This window comes from Somniosus microcephalus, chromosome 1 (genome assembly GCF_052327205.1).
Source record: "Somniosus microcephalus isolate GS21.2 chromosome 1, FLI_Smic_1.0, whole genome shotgun sequence".
Lineage (NCBI taxonomy): Eukaryota > Metazoa > Chordata > Chondrichthyes > Squaliformes > Somniosidae > Somniosus > Somniosus microcephalus.
The window spans coordinates 254,345,542-254,361,589 of record NC_140987.1 but is presented as its reverse complement, the minus strand read 5'-3'; the positions used below and the strand labels follow the sequence as shown (position 1 = coordinate 254,361,589).

At 45.1% G+C, this 16,048-nt stretch overlaps 1 protein-coding gene across 6 annotated transcripts in view; it reads right to left on the bottom strand.

Annotated features, from left to right (window-relative positions):
• Positions 1-16,048, bottom strand: part of pip5k1ba (phosphatidylinositol-4-phosphate 5-kinase, type I, beta a) — a 224,633-nt gene that overhangs the window by 8,478 nt on the left and 200,107 nt on the right. For 3 of the 6 annotated variants that reach the window (XM_085992127.1, XM_085992157.1, XM_085992133.1), the window contains 2 exons: positions 9,064-9,184; positions 6,371-6,469 (listed from right to left, as the gene is read on the bottom strand). The exons of 1 other annotated variant lie outside the window; for it this stretch is intronic. In XM_085992127.1, coding sequence (XP_085848253.1) covers positions 6,404-6,469; positions 9,064-9,184 — 187 coding nt within the window. In that variant the 3' untranslated portion in view covers positions 6,371-6,403. The remainder of the gene's footprint in view (positions 1-6,370; positions 6,470-9,063; positions 9,185-16,048) is intronic. 2 more of the 6 variants (XM_085992136.1, XM_085992141.1) reach the window with 1 other exon arrangement.

Sequence of the window (16,048 nt, the reverse complement as noted above, 5' to 3'; positions counted from 1 at the left end):
TCTGTTAATCATTGCTTATTTTAGATTAGTCAAATAAAAACCATGGGCTCTGAAATTATGCTGTGGGATACTAACTAGTGTACAAACACACATGTATAATGTGGGGAAATGTGAAATTATCCACTTTGGCTGGCACGGACTCGATGGGCTGAATGGCCTCCTGTGCTGGTATGATTATGATTCTATAGTAGGAAGAATAGTAAAGCAGAATATTTTTTAAAAGTTGAGAGACTAGTAAATGTTGGGATTCAGATGGATTTGGTGTCCATGTACATGAATCACAAAGTTAACATGCAGTTACAGCTAGCAATTAGGAAAGCAAATGGTAGGTTAGCTTTTCTTGCAAGAGGGTTGGAGTACAAGAGTAAGGAAGTCTTGCTGCAATTAGATAGGGCTTTGGCAAGACTACACCTGGAGTACTGTGTACAATTTTGGTCTCCTTACCCAAGGAAGGATATAGTTGCCTTAGAGGTAAGAAGTCACACAACACCAGGTTATAGTCCAACAGCTTTATTTGAAATCACAAGCTTTCGGAGCGCTGCTCCTTCGTCAGGTGAAGTGAAGAGTTGCATATAAGCACAGCATATATAGTCAGAGAATACTGCCAGATGATTACAGTAATCTTTCTAACTGCCCTTTATCACACCTTGGCAGAGAGATAATCACAGCAATCAAAGGTGTGAATGGTGTCCAAACAGGTCAGTCAGGAAAACATTACATCAAAGAACAATGAGGTGGGGTCACAAGAGGTCAAATGTTGCAGATGCTGCGGTCTGTATGAAAAACAAAAAACAAACAAATCACAGCAGGTCCGGCCGCATCCGTGTAGAGAGAACAAGCCAACGACGACTCGAGTCTGGATGACTCTACGTCAGGTGGGGTTACATGTAGCGTGACATGAACCCAAGATCCCGGTTGAGGCCGTCCTCATGAGTGCGGAACTTGGCTATCAGTTTCTGCTCGACGATTTTGCGTTGTGTGTCTCGAAGGCCGCCGTGGAGAATGCTTACCCGAAGATCGGAGGCTGAATGTCCTTGACTGCTGAAGTGTTCCCCGACTGGGAGGGAACACTCCTGCCTGGCGATTGTTGTGCAGTGTCCGTTCATCCGTTGTCGCAGTGTCATAAGAACATAAGAAATAGGAGCAGGAGTAGGCCAATCGGCCTCTCGAGCCTGCTCCACCATTCAATAAGATCATGGCTGATCTGATCCTAACCTCAAATATACTATCACTCTTCATCCCACCCGAACCCATGTGATCTCCCGGGAGAGGCGAAAAACCAGATTTAAAAAAAACCAATGGCCAATTTGGGAGAAAAAAATCTGGGAAATTCCTCTCCGACCAATCTAGGCGATCGAAACTCGTCCAGGAGATCACTCTGTCCCTATATTTTCTACAGTACTTACCTTCTGTAAAGGCGATCTCCACCCCAGCCAGGAACAGCAATAAAACCATCTCCTGAAATCTAACAGAATTAGAACACAAGTAGGAGCAGAACCAGGCTACACGGCCCCTGGGCCCGCTCCACTACCCACAGGGCCACGACCATTCCGAATCTAGACTCATGTCCAATTTCCTGCCCGCTCCCCGTAACCCTTAATTCCCTTTACTTCTAGGAAGCTATCAATTTCTGTTTTAAATTTATTTAATGATGTAGCTTCCACAGCTTTCTGGGGCAGCAAATTCCACAAACCTACCACCCTCTGAGTGAAGAAGTTTCTCCTCATCTCAGTTTTGAAGGAGCAGCCCCTTATTCTAAGATTATGCCCCCTAGTTCTAGTTTCACCCATCATTGGGAACATCCTCACCGCATCCACCCGATCAAGCCCCTTCACAATCTTATATGTTTCAATAAGATCGCCTCTCATTCTTCTGAACTCCAATGAGTAGAATCCCAATCTACTCAACCTCTCCTCATATGTCCACCCCCTCATCCCCGGAATTAACCGAGTGAACCTTCTTTGTACTGACTCGAGCGCAAGTATGTCTTTTCTTAAGTATGGACACCAAAACTTATGCAGTATTCCAGGTGCGGTCTCACCAATACCTCCCTGTTTTTATATTCTATCCCCCTAGCAATAAAAGCCAACATTCCATTGGCTTTCTTGATCACTTGCTGCACCTGCATACTAACTTTTTGAGTTTCGTGCACCAGGACCCCCAGATCCCTTTGTACTACAGTACTTTCCAGTTTCTTGCCATTAAGATAATAACTTGCTCTAGGATTTTTCCTGCCAAATTGCATAACCTCACACTTTCCAGTATTGTATTCCATCTGCCAAATCTCTGCCCACTTACTTAGCCTGTCTATGTCCCTTTGCAGGTTTTTTTATGTCCTCCTCACTCACTACTTTCCCTCCCATCTTTGTATCATCTGCAAACTTTGATATGTTACACTCGGTCCCCTCCTCCAAATCGTTAATATAGATTGTAAAGAGTTGGGGACCCAGCACTGACCCCTGCGGAACACCACTAGTTACTGATTGCCAGTCTGAGAATGAACCATTTATCCCAACTCTGCTTTCTGTTAGAGAGCCAATCCTCCACCCACGCCAGAATATTACCCCCAATCCCGTGATTTTTTATCTTGAGCAATAATCTTTTGTGTGGCACCTTGTCAAATGCCTTTTGGAAGTCTAAATACACTACATCCACTGGTTCCCCTTTATCCACCCTGTATGGTCTTGCCGATGTACCATGCTCCGGGGGCATCCTTTCCTGCAACGTATGAGGTAGACAACATTGGCCGAGTCACATGAGTATGTACCATGTACCTGGTGGGTGGTGTCCTCACGTGTGATGATGGTATCTGTGTTGATGATCTGGCATGTCTTGCAGAGGTTGCCGTGGCAGGGTTGTGTGGTGTCGTGGTCGCTGTTCTCCTGAAAGCTGGGTAATTTGCTGTGAACGATGGTCTGTCTGAGGTTAGGCGGCTGTTTGGAGAGTAGTGGAGGCGTGGGGATGGCCTTAGCAAGGTGTTAGTCGTCATCGATGACATGTTGAAGGCTGCGAAGAACATGGTGTAGTTTCTCGCTCCGGGGAAGTACTGGACGACGAAGGGTACTCTGTTGGTTGTGTCCTGTGTTTGTCTTCTGAGGTCTATGCGATTTTTCGCTGTGGCCCGTCGGAACTGTCGATCGACGAGTCGAGCGTCATATCCCGTTCTTACGAGGGCGTCTTTCAGCGTTTGTAGGTGTCCATCGCGTTCCTCCTCGTCTGAGCAGATCCTGTGTATTCGCAGGGCTTGTCCATAGGGGATGGCTTCTTTAACGTGGTTAGGGTGGCAGCTGGAGAAGTGGAGCATCGTGAGGTTGTCCGTGGGCTTGCGGTAGAGTGAGGTGCTGAGGTGTCCGTCTTTGATGGAGATTCGTGTGTCCAAGAATGAAACCGATTCTGAGGAGTAGTCCATGGTGAGTTCGATGGTGGGATCGAACTTGTTGATGTTATCGTGTAGTCTTTTCAGTGATTCTTCGCCGTGGGTCCATAGGAAGAAAATGTCGTCGATGTATAGCGTTGGTTGGAGGTCCTGTGCAGCGAAGAAGTCTTGCTCAAACTTGTGCATGAAGATGTTGGCGTATTGGGGTGCGAATTTGGTCACCATGGCTGTTCCGTGTGTTTGGGTAAAGAACTGGTTGTCGAAGGTGAAGACATTGTGGTCAAGGATGAAGCGGATGAGTTGTAGGATGGCGCCTGGAGATTGGCTGTTGTTGGTGTTGAGTACTGAGGCTGTCGCAGCGATGCCGTCATCTTGGGGGATACTGGTGTAGAGTGCCGAGACGTCCATCGTGGCGAGGAGTATTCCTGGTTCAACTGGTCCGTGGGTGCTGAGTTTCTGTAAGAAGTCTGTAGTGTCGCGACAGAAGCTGGGGGTTCACGACAACGCAAAATCGTCGAGCAGAAACTGATAGCCAAGTTCCGCACTCATGAGGACGGCCTCAACCAGGATCTTGGGTTCATGTCACGCTACATGTAACCCCACCTGACGTAGAGTCATCCAGACTCGAGTCGTCGTTGGCTTGTTCTCTCTACACAGATGCGGCCGGACCTACTGTGATTTGTTTGTTTTTCATACAGACCGCAGCATCTGCAACATTTGACCCCTTGTGACCCCACCTCATTGTTCTTTGATGTAATGTTTTCCTGACTGACCTGTTTGGACACCATTCACTCCTTTGATTGCTGTGATTATCTCTCTGCCGAGGTGTGATAAAGGGCAGTTAGAAAGATTACTGTAATCATCTGGCAGTATTCTCTGACTATATATGCTGTGCTTATATGCAACTCTTCATTTCACCTGACAAAGGAGCAGCGCTCCGAAAGCTTGTGATTTCAAATAAAGCTGTTGGACTATAACCTGGTGTTGTGTGACTTCTTACATTTGTCCACCCCAGTCCAACACCGGCATCTCCACATCTTGCCTTAGAGGGTATGCAATAGAGGTTCACTAGATTGATTCCTGGGATGAGAGGGTTGCCCTATTCGGAGAGATCGAGTAGAATGGGCCTATATTCTCTGGAGTTTCGAAGAATGAGGTGTGATCTCATTGAAATGTATCAAATTCTTAGTGCTTGACAAGGTAGATGCTGAGAGGCTGTTTCTCCTGTCTGCTGAGTCTAGAACTAGGGAACATAGTCTCAGGATAAGGGATCAGCCATTTAGGACTGAGATGAGGGGAAATTTCTTCACTCAAAAGGGTTGTGAATCTCTGGACTTCTCTACCCCAGAGGGCTATTGATGCTCAGTTGTTGAGTATATTCAAAACTGAGATCGAGAGAGTTTTGGACACTAATGGAATCAAGGGATATGGAGATTGGGCAGGAAAGTGGAGTTGAGGTAGAAGATCAGCCATGATCTTACTGAATGGCGGAGCAGGCTCGATGGGACCATATGGCCTACTCCTGCTCCTATTTCTTATGTTCTTAAACTCATTTCTTTTATATTTTAGCAGAGGCACTAACCATTTCATAGAATCATACAGCACAAAAGAGGCCATTCGGCACATCATGCCTGTGTCGGCTCTTTGAAAGAGCTCTCCAATCAGTCCCACTCCCCTGCTCTTTCCCCACAGCCCTACAAATTTTTCCTTTAAGTATTTATCCAATTCCCTTTTGAATGTTCCTAATGAATTTGCTTCCACCAGCCTTTCAGGCAGTGCACTCCAGATCACAACAACTTGCTGCGTAGAACAGTTTCTCCTCATCGCCCCCCGGCTTCTTTTGCCAATTATCTTAAATCTGTTTCCTCGGGTTACCTACCCTCCTGCCACTGGAAACAGTTTCTCTCTTTCTACTCTTATCAAAACCCTTCAGCATTCTGAACGCTTCTATTAAATCTCCCTTTAACCTTCTCTGCTCCAAGGAGTACAATGTCGACTTCTCTACTCATTTAAATTAAATGGAGTGGAATTTCAATAATACATTAAGCTTTTGTATGTTAGTATGCCACAATGCAATTTTAGGACCACTGTTTATAGCAACAGATAATAGTTCATCAGCAGCTGTGGCATATCCTATTATAGTAAGGAAGTAGTGTCTTTAAACTGGCCTCTCCCTCCAAAAAAATCACAAGCATCTCAACAGTTTGAACTTTGCACTGTTTGTGCATGCAACTTCTTATTCTCCATCACAGGTATTCAAACTCAAGTGCCTGGATCCTCAGGGATCCTCAAGGTCATACTGGTTAGTCTTTTGCCATATTTCTGTTTGTTCATGTACTATTATGCTAGTTCTGTTGCTGTGTACTAATAAAAAAGATTTCCTGCAATGATCACAGTTTTCCTTTGGGTTGCTGAAGTAGTCTTTCACAAGTTAGGATAGATGGTCCCTCGTATAAATAAAGCTTGAAAACCATTAGCTGTGGCTCAGTTGGTAGTACTCTCGCCTCTGAGAAGGTTCAAGTCCCCACTCTAGAGGCTTGAGCAGAAAATCTAGACAGACACTCGAGTGCCGTACTGAGGGCGTGCTGCACTGTCGGAGGTGCCGTCTTTTGGAAGAGACGTTAAACCGAGGCCCCGTCTGCTCTCTCAGGTGGACGTAAAAGATCCCATAGCACTATTTCAAAGAGGAGCAGGGGAGTTATCCCCGGTGTCCTGGCCAATATTTATCCCTCAATCCAACATCCCTAAAACAGATTATCTGGTCATTGTCATATTGCGGTTTGTGGGAGCTTGCTGTGCGCAAATTGGCTGCCACGTTTCCTACATATAACTATATGTATGCTCTATAAATGCAAGTCTTTTCTTTCTAAATGGCAAAATGAAGGCTCATTATCATCAGTGCCATAATGAAGAACAAAACTAATTCAATTCTGTACCTCATGGAAACACAAGCTGAAGCAGCAAATAAAAAGCAAAATAATATTGGTGAATTACCATAAAATCCAAATTCTAACTCCCACCATTGTACTAGTCGCTCCCCCACTTTACGGTCGATGTTTCAGTAAAAATCCCAGGAGTCACATTCATGTTCCCCTATATTTACAGGACATAAAAACATGCATGAAGGTGCGACTTATACACCAGATTTTATACTGCATAAAAGCATGCAAATATATAATCATCAGAATTTATGCGCTTATGACTAATGTAGAAACAGATCACTCAAAATGTAAAAAAGTTAATCATTCATCATAAGCACTTTCTCTTAGGTTTATAGAAAATCAACAGGCTGCAGAGTACACATCTTCATGCAATTTTGGATCAGACTGCTTTCAATTGCATAGATTTTTCATGCACAAATGAAAAAGGTTTCAACATTTTATGGGGTCTCCTTCATTTCTTCCATTACTTTTAGGAAACATTTAAAAAGGAAAATATTGAATGTGGCACACTTCTAATAATGGCCGTGCACCGCTTTGAACACCGACATCGTGAGATTCCACGGTGACACTATAAAGGACAACAATTCTATAAGATGTCGCTGCTCACATTTACGAAATCTGATTTTTGTCATGATCACATCGCCCTATGGGGATGCAGTGCTGCATCACTTTGGCACAGCCACAAATTGCACCCACAGAGATAGGACGTAAGTTGTCTATCTGACCAGTTTGAGCATAGGCCAGGCACTTTAAGAGGAAATTAATAAATAAAGAACAAGTCATTCTGACTGATGTTAGGAGAAATGAAACCTCAAGATCAATGGCAGTTGAGGTGTGCAAGTGGGTTTCTATTCACCTGTATCAGATCTCTCTCTCTGTCGTGTTAAAACTCTCATCTAGCTCAAGTTCCAGTTCTCACTGACACTTTCATTTGGATCTTTTTTAGTTATCTGGAGACAACTGGGTAGAGAAAGTTCCTCCTCATCTATGCATCTTGGTACACCACCAGGAGCTGGTGCTGCCCATAGCATAGCCCTTCCTTCCATTCTGATTAAACAGAATAGCATTCATAAACAGGGATAAAGAGTACAGAATTGTGTAACCCTCTCACATACACATATTCGCACAAATGAATGGTGAAAGAGAATTTATATTCCCAATGGGCCATTGGTTATGCCATAACCTGGGACACCATTATTTGCAAAATTTTTTCATCAACATTTATGGATGTGTGGTTTTCAGCACACTTGTGACAGTACTTTGAAAGACATATGGAAAATACCAATTTCCATGCAAGCTGTATTAAAGTATTATGCATGACAAGTACTTTAAGTGTCAGCCGTGGCTCAGTGGGTTGCACTCTCTCCTGACTCAGAAGGTCATGGGTTCAAGTCCCACTCCCGAGACTTGAGCATAAAATCTAGGTTGATACTCCCAGGGAGGTGCCGTCTTTCGGATGGAATGTTAAACAGAGGCCCCGTCTGCTCTCTCAGGTGGATGTAAAAGATCCCGTGGCACTATTTCGAAGAAGAGCAGGGGAGTTCTCCCCGGTGTCCCAACAAATATTTAACCCTCAATCAACATCACTGAAACAGATTGTCTGCTCATTATCACATTGCTGTTTGTGGGATCATGCTGTGCAAAAGTTGGCTGCCGCGTTTCCTACAACAGTGACTACACTTCAGAAGTGCTTTGGGACATCCTGAGATCGTGAAAGCCTTTATATAAATGTAAGTTCTTTCTTTACTTGTAGTCCTACGTAATTTCTTATGTAAAAAGCCACTGACATTGGTCTGTTTACAGCACAACGGCAAGCAGCTTTCTTCTCCCTAGTCTTCACTTGGTACTTGCTTTGTGTTAAGACTGTTGCGCGCTCAACATTTTATGCTGTCGTATATTGTTGAGCTCCATTAAAGAAAAAAATATTTTACAAGGCAACATATTGAAAACCAAAAAAGTCATTTGAAACTTAACAGTCTTCAAAACAGGCCCTCCTCTGCCAATTGTGTAAGTTTGCAATACAAAATAAAAAACTAGAGCTGCAGTGAGCTTCTCACATGAACATTTTAAACTAATCCTGAATTTTTCATATTTGTGGAAGTTGTAAAAACTTTTGACATTGTATTTAACTGTAAATAGCTTTATTTTCTCCCCCATTACTCTGAAAAGTCACTTCTCCATCACTGTACACACTGTGTTTAATCTATTTGCTCACAGGAACTGAATTAAGCCAAAACAATTCATTAGTGTTCCAGTATTTTCAAAGTGGGTTATTCTAATTTACCACCTGCCTGGCAAAGCAGGTCAGGATGCACTGGGGCAGAAGTGGAGAGTTGCTAAGTGCCCACATTGGCACAGATCCAAAATGGTTGACTTGGCAGTGAAATAAAACAACTTAAGAACAAAAAGATACATGTCAAATTGATCCATTAATCTTTTAGTTCACTTTTCATAATTAAATTATTCATATACAGGAGGAACATAAATAGCAGTCTGTGTACATGCCATTTACCTCAATTAATATTTTGTAAATAAAGATTATTTGACCAAATGATGAATTCCATGAAGAATGGATTTGTAAACGAGCCATTTATCAGTGTGAATTACAAAAGATAAAGCAGTACTTTAATCATTGTTGGCACAGGGGTATTATATTTGTGATTCAATCATGCGATTGTAGTAGAGTATTTGCTGCAGTAAAAAATGTTCCTGTTGAATATGACATTCCCGTTCATAGGTACTTACCAAATGAATGTCAAATTCAGAATCATCATCACCATTTTCTATTTCCAGTGTACTTTGCTCCAGTGTCAGACAGATTGCGCTGTCTTCCAAAGTCACGGTGGAGCTAGTCGGGTTCCCTTCCCTGAAATTACATTTTTTTTTAAATTAAAAAAAGATAGTTTGCCAATAGCATATATTTAAGAGATTGTTGAGGTACGGTTTAAAAAAGATTTCTGCATATTCTATAAACCAACCGCATTTGATGCTGGGTGAATCTCAGTGTTGGTTTGCAGAAAGGGAGGACATGCATGAAGTATTTGAAGTTGTACAGTATTTGAGCAGGTTCGAAAGGACAAGAATGGAAGTACAGGAAACTTTCGATTAACCGGCCCCTAAATAACCGGAACGCTCTATCCACCGGCAAAGTTCAGGAGTCGGTTCAGGTAACTTTTTTTACTTTTAGTTACTTTTTTTACTCCATTTGTTGCTGTGCAAGGGTGTAGCTGAAGCTGTTGCTAAGCTAGAGAGACGCTTGCAACTTGTGCCGATTGTTTTGAAGCTGTTGCAACAGGGTTTGTTGCTTTATACGGAGCTCTGAGCTCCGTATCTTTTACTATAGCGTTCGGTTATCCGGAATTGTTGATGAACCAGCAACACATCGGTCCCGTCCGTGCCGGATACCAGAAAGTTTCCTGTAGGTTTTAAATCAACAAGATTTATAGAGGGTCTAAATATTTTCCCATTGGAGGAGGAAAGTAATAAGTGGGATATATACTGGTAAGGGAATTTGTGCCAACGTAGCAGACATAACAACTAACATTTCCTGAAATATAGTATTCATCTGGAACATACAGATTTAGTTACGGGTGTGTTTGAATGAGTTGCATTAGGGCAGAAACCGGATTAGGAAAAATACTCTTCAAATAAAAGATCAAGCTTTGAATTGACTACCGTCATTGGGTGTAGCCCTCAACATCTGCTCACTGTGCAAGAATTACAGTGTACTAAGGCTAACCAACAATATACTTTAAAAACAGTAAACAGGACTTTCATAGTGATTATATCAAAGTACAAGAACAAATTTTAAATCGTAGATAATTATCTGAACCAACCAATAAATTGTCCAACCACTGCAAAGTACAACTGACTGAAATTTACTGAATCCAAACCAATGGACTTTGAGAACATTAAATAGGGGCACTTGACAGAATGTAAACTCTATGGCTGCACACATTTCTTAATTTATTAGACGTGTTGCCATAGAAGATGGTGTTGTAGAAATTACATCATGGAGTGACTGCAGAAATAAAATCATTGTGGCTTCCTTCACCAGCTGAGACCACTTTCTTCCCGCCAACCACACCTGGTTGTGGATTTCGATGAATGCTCCCTTCTACTTTTGTATGCCCAACACAAGGATCGCATAACCCCTCTTTCAATCTGCAGACTAATTTGAAACCAACACAAAGCCAAAATTGCATCACTTGCTCATTTCAGGAAGCCTTCGATAGATGAAGAGCTATTCAGTTTTTCAAAACTAAGTGGGCACATAAGATTTTGTTCTAAACTAGTCTTCTTTATCTTATAATTGAATGGGCGAGCCTACAAACTCCACACACTTAATTACTCTCTCCCCAAGTAGTGAACGCTGAAACCCAACAGTTGATCCTTTGTGTCACTACACCAGCTGCCTTCAGAAACAAACAGAGCATCGGGAATTTCTGTTTGGTATCAGATGTTGGCATTACTTTGGTATTCTATGTGTAATTGTAAGTCACGAGCAAGTGGAAACAATAGGGAACTACTACTGCAGATTGGAAAGGAGTTACTGTGACCGAGTAAATGCAACAACGAGCGGAAAAACAGTTTTTTGGGGGGGGGGGGGGGGGGGGGCGGTGGAGACCTTACAAAACCCTTTGAGGATTGAATCTTACAAAAAAAAGTAACAGTATTCATATGTAAAATATCATTTCTGAGCCACTTTGAAACAAAAGATGTACACATTTTCTACAGAAGCATGAGTGCAACAAGAATTAGTAACAGGATATCATAGTCTTTGCTTAGCTTTTTTGGTTTAAAATAACAGCTCCACTGAGTTTGCAATTGTTCCAGTATTCGCATGAAAAGCAGAAACCTCCTGAAAACTACGTGGAATGTTCGGAGAACATTTCCTTCAAACAAGCCACAAAGAATGAACTCCTGGGCTGCAAAGATCAGTTTAAGCTCCTATTAAAAATGTTATGCCTCAAGGAACGACTGCCTATTAAGATGATGACAGCGATTTCTCAAATATCTTAAGGAAGGAGTCTCACTATTAGGTCCCCTTTAAGGATTAAACAAAGTGAATTAGGATTAAACAGAGAAGCATTAGGATTTACTGCAACATCCTGTATTCTCTGTCCTATCCCAAGTCAACAGCTATTGAGGCCAACACTGGAACAGAGCAAAATTATTGGAGATAGTCATTAACTCAGTATGCTTCAATAGTCTTGTTTCAACTGTGAGCATATTATATGTACAATAATATATTTAACAATACATTAAAAAAAATCCAAAACTCTCCCCGTCAATGTTGATCAGACCAGCAGAGTTTAGGGTATGTTTAAAGGATGCACACATATTGAGGCTTAAATTGTTCTGCTTCTCCGTCTCTCTCACATTTCTCTTCTGCGCCCCTTCCTAACACTTTTTGGTTCTGCCTCTGTGCCCTTCTGCTTCTTAGTCTGCCTTTTCTTGATGTTTGGGGTAGATGGCGAGTGGCGAGCTGCTGAGGGCTTGCTAGTCACATCTTACAGGGACGGGGAAAGTGAACTGCAGCTCTTGGTGGCTCGCGTCAGTCGCTCCCCATCCCGCATGCTTCCCCAGTCTCTCGCAGCTCCATCACATCTACCCCTTCAGCTGTCCCCTACCCTCTCCTCTTCCTACCAGCCCATCGCTCCTACTGCTACCCCTGTATCCTCCCTGTGCCCTGTTGCCTAAGCCCAAGACAGAACTTAGACAGGATATCATAGAATGATACAGCACTGGAGGAGGTCATTTAGCCCATCGTGCCTGTGGCAGATGATGTCTGGAGAATAACAAAACTTTACGTTAAAGAAGCACGGCAGCCAAACAAGACACATACTTTAACATCGGGAGGGTGACGGAAATGTGCATACTTCATACATGTTGAGATACAGAGCAGTACTCAAAAATCATGACACAGGAAGTAAGGTTAGTGTGCACAAGGAAAGCACGCCATACACAAAACTTGCAATACTTGCAATATACTCAAGAAATTTGAGCCAAAAATTCTCCTGCTGCGACAGCCCTCCTGTGGGTGGAAATCAGCTGCCGAAGGCCTGCTGCAGCTGGGATATCTGGTGGGACCTGGGGATGCTGGGTCTCTGCTCAGAATCCCACCAATTATTAATTTGCGTAGGGGCCTGGAGCTGATGGAACTTCCATCTGTCCTGATGTCGAAAAGAGGAAATTCCCACACCAGGAATTTCCTTGGCCCCAGCCTCTCTGCCGCACTGTGAGCTTGGACACCAGGATGAACCCAGTGCACAGGTAGTTTGAGCAGGTAGGGCCCACCTGGGGGTCCGGGCTGCCCGATCGGAGTGCCAGAAACAGTGGAAAGGTTTTGAAGTGCCGTCCTGCCTGTGCCTCAGTTCTCACCCCCATACTGTATGAGCACTGGAGGAATCATGTCATTGCTGGAAATAGCATCTGTCCTGGTTCTGCAGCCCCCAACGTACTTGCATGAAGCAGGTGTACGGGACTCTAAGCCGATGCGGAGGTAGGGCCCACCAAATTGGAAAGGCCCTGCTTTTCTTGCAGCAGCTGGTCGCAAAGGGATTAGCTACTGTAATGAAGCTGGCTTTCCAAGGAAGAGGCCCCATTTGTCCTCATTTCTTAGTTCTTCCGTCAGGCCTAGGAACATAGCAACACAAGTAGGCCATTCAGCCCCACGAGCCTGTTCCGCCATTCAACTAGAACATGGCTGATCTGTATCTTAACTCCATCTACCTGCCTTGGTTCCATATCCCTTTGCAAAAATCTACTAATCGGAGTTTTGAAATTGTCAATTGACTCCCAACCTCAACAGCTTCTTTGGGGGTTGTGTGGGGTGGGGGGGGAAAAAAAAGAGAAAATTTTCCACGACCTATCTGCAGCCACTTGCTTCTGTGGCTGGTCAACCCTGCACTTTCCAGCTAGATGGCACCCCGGTTGTGCTAATACTGGTACAACCATGCGCACACCCACACCCAGTTGTTTTGTAGTGAATGGAGTTGTGATCTCAGTTACTGGAAAAGTAAGCATTGTGCAAAACTAAACAGCTTAAGGGACACGCATGATATAGCACCATTTTACATTGCAGTACCTTAAAAAAAAATGTAGGAAAACCAGTTATAATGGAACAAATTTTACATAGCTGCAAACAATTTCAAAGTCTGGTAACAAATGTATTTTGTTCAAATTATGGTACTATTACTGGAGCCTGTTGTCCACCCTGATATTTAGCCCCATCCAAAAACAAACATTTACAAGACAGTAAAATCAAATAAATATTTGTATATGTTGTACAGAACAGTATAAATTCCTCAAATAAAAACAGAAAATGCTAGAAATACTCAGCAGGTCAGGCAGCATCTGTAGAGAGAGAAACAGAGTTAACGTTTCAGGTCGATGACCCTTCGTCTTTGTGGTAAACCACTGTTTGTATTCCACTGTGTACATGCCTGGACATGCCTCGGCTGACTCCTCCCACAAGTCCTAGTATAAAGGTGACTGCTCCCCAGCCCCTTTGTATTCTGGACCGGTCGACCACTCGAGGCAGACCTTCATTCTTTTGTTAATAAAAGCCTTTAGTTACTCTCTTAACTCTCAGTCTTTTATGAGTAATTGATAGCGCATCAATTTTATTAACAAAATTTTTATAATGGAGAAGATCCTCACACCAGCATGCCTGGACTTAGATCATCGGGAGGCGGACTCATCCACCAAGTTTACTCACTGGCTTAAGTGTTTCGAAAAATTCCTGACCGCCTCCGCAGCAATCAAATCGGACGAGGACAAACTGGATGTCCTGACCTCCAAAGTGAACCACCGAGTGTACTCGGTCATCCAGGACGCGACCTCGTACGCGGACGCTATCAAGCTCAAGGACCAGTACACGCGCCCAGTGAACGAAGTGTACGCCAGGCACCTTCTGGGGAGTCGTAAACAACAACCTGGGGAATCGACCGTGGAATACCTTCAGGCACTGTCTGTGCTTGGCTGGGCCTGTGGTTGTAAGGATGTAAAGGCCGCCGTGTATACAGAGGAACTTATCCGGGACGCTTTTGTAGCAGGCCACAGATCCAATTACACGCGACAGCGACTGTTGGAGCAGAGTGACCTCGACCTCAACAAGGCCTCTGAACTCGCACTATCATTGGATGCAGCCTACCGGGGCATGGATGCCTACTCCTCTGCACCGTGGACGCCGCGGGGAATGACAGCCTGGGACACGGTAGGACCGCCTCACAGCGCCGTGCCACCCCAGCCATGGCCCAACTACCGCAGCAGTGTCCCAAGGCCAGACAGCAGTGCCCCAAGGCCAGAAATGCTACTTCTGTGGCCAGGCAAAACACCCCAGAGCGCGCTGCCTGGCGAAAAACGCGATCTGCTCGGGCTGCGGGAAGAAGGGACACTACGCTAACGTCTGCAGGGCCAAAGCCACCCCGAACCCCAACAGCGCTGCGTGTGGGCCATGTGGGCCGCCATCTTGGGCCTCCCCGGCCATGTGCGAACCACCGGTACAGCAGCCATTTTGGACGCCTCCAGCCACATGGGGATCATGGACGCCGCCATCTTGGACGACAGCCGGAACGCAGCAGGCCCCCAACACTGCCTCATCTGATACCCGCAGCGACACACCGACCCCTACGCTGGCATCCGTTACACTGGACCAAGCGAGACCGCACCAGCTGGCCAGTTCCACAATGGACATTAAGGTAAATGGCCACGATACAATCTGCCTTTTTGACTCTGGGAGCACGGAGAGCTTCATCCACCCCGGCACGGTGCGGCGTTGCTCTCTCCCAGTCCTGCCTGCGCACCAGCGGATTTCTATGGCCTCCGAGTCCCAGTCGGCGGACATCGGCGGCTACTGCGTAGTGACACTCGTAGTAGACGGGACCGTGTACGATCATTTTAAACTTCTGGTCCTGCCCGACCTCTGCGCTGCCGTCCTGCTGGGGTTAGATTTTCAGTGCCACCTTAAAAGTGTTACGATGGCGTACGGTGGACCCCTACCCCCACTCACAGTCCGCAGCCAGCAGCTCCCAAATTGCCCGCCGCGCACCAGGTGCAACCTCTCCACACTCAGAGTCACCCCCCCCCCACTGTTTGCTAACCTCACCCCCGACTGTAAGCCCATCGCCACAAAGAGCAGGCGATACAGTGCCGGGGACAGGGTTTTCATTAAAACCGAAGTGGAGCGGCTCCTGAAGGAAGGGATTATTGAGGGCAGCACCAGCCCCTGGCGAGCCCAGGTTGTGGTCGTTAAGACCGGCGAGAAGCAGCGCCTGGTCATCGACTACAGCCAGACAATAAATCGCTACACCCTGCTGGACGCCTACCCACTCCCCCGCATAGCTGATATGGTCAACCAGATCGCGCAGTACCGCATCTTCTCGACCATTGACCTGAAATCAGCGTACCACCAGCTCCCTATCCGCCCTGAGGACCGCCAGTATACTGCCTTTGAGGCAAACGGCCGCCTCTATCACTTCCTTAGGGTTCCCTTTGGCGTCACCAACGGGGTCTCCGTCTTCCAAAGGGAGATGGACCGGATGGTAGATCAAAATGCGTTGCAGGCCACTTTCCCATATCTGGACAATGTGACCATCTGCGGCCGTGACTTGCAGGACCATGACGCAAACCTCGAAAAATCCCTCCGCACCGCCCAACTCCTGAACCTGACATATAACAAGGAGAAGTGCATATTCCGCACAAACCGCCTCGCCATCCTTGGCTG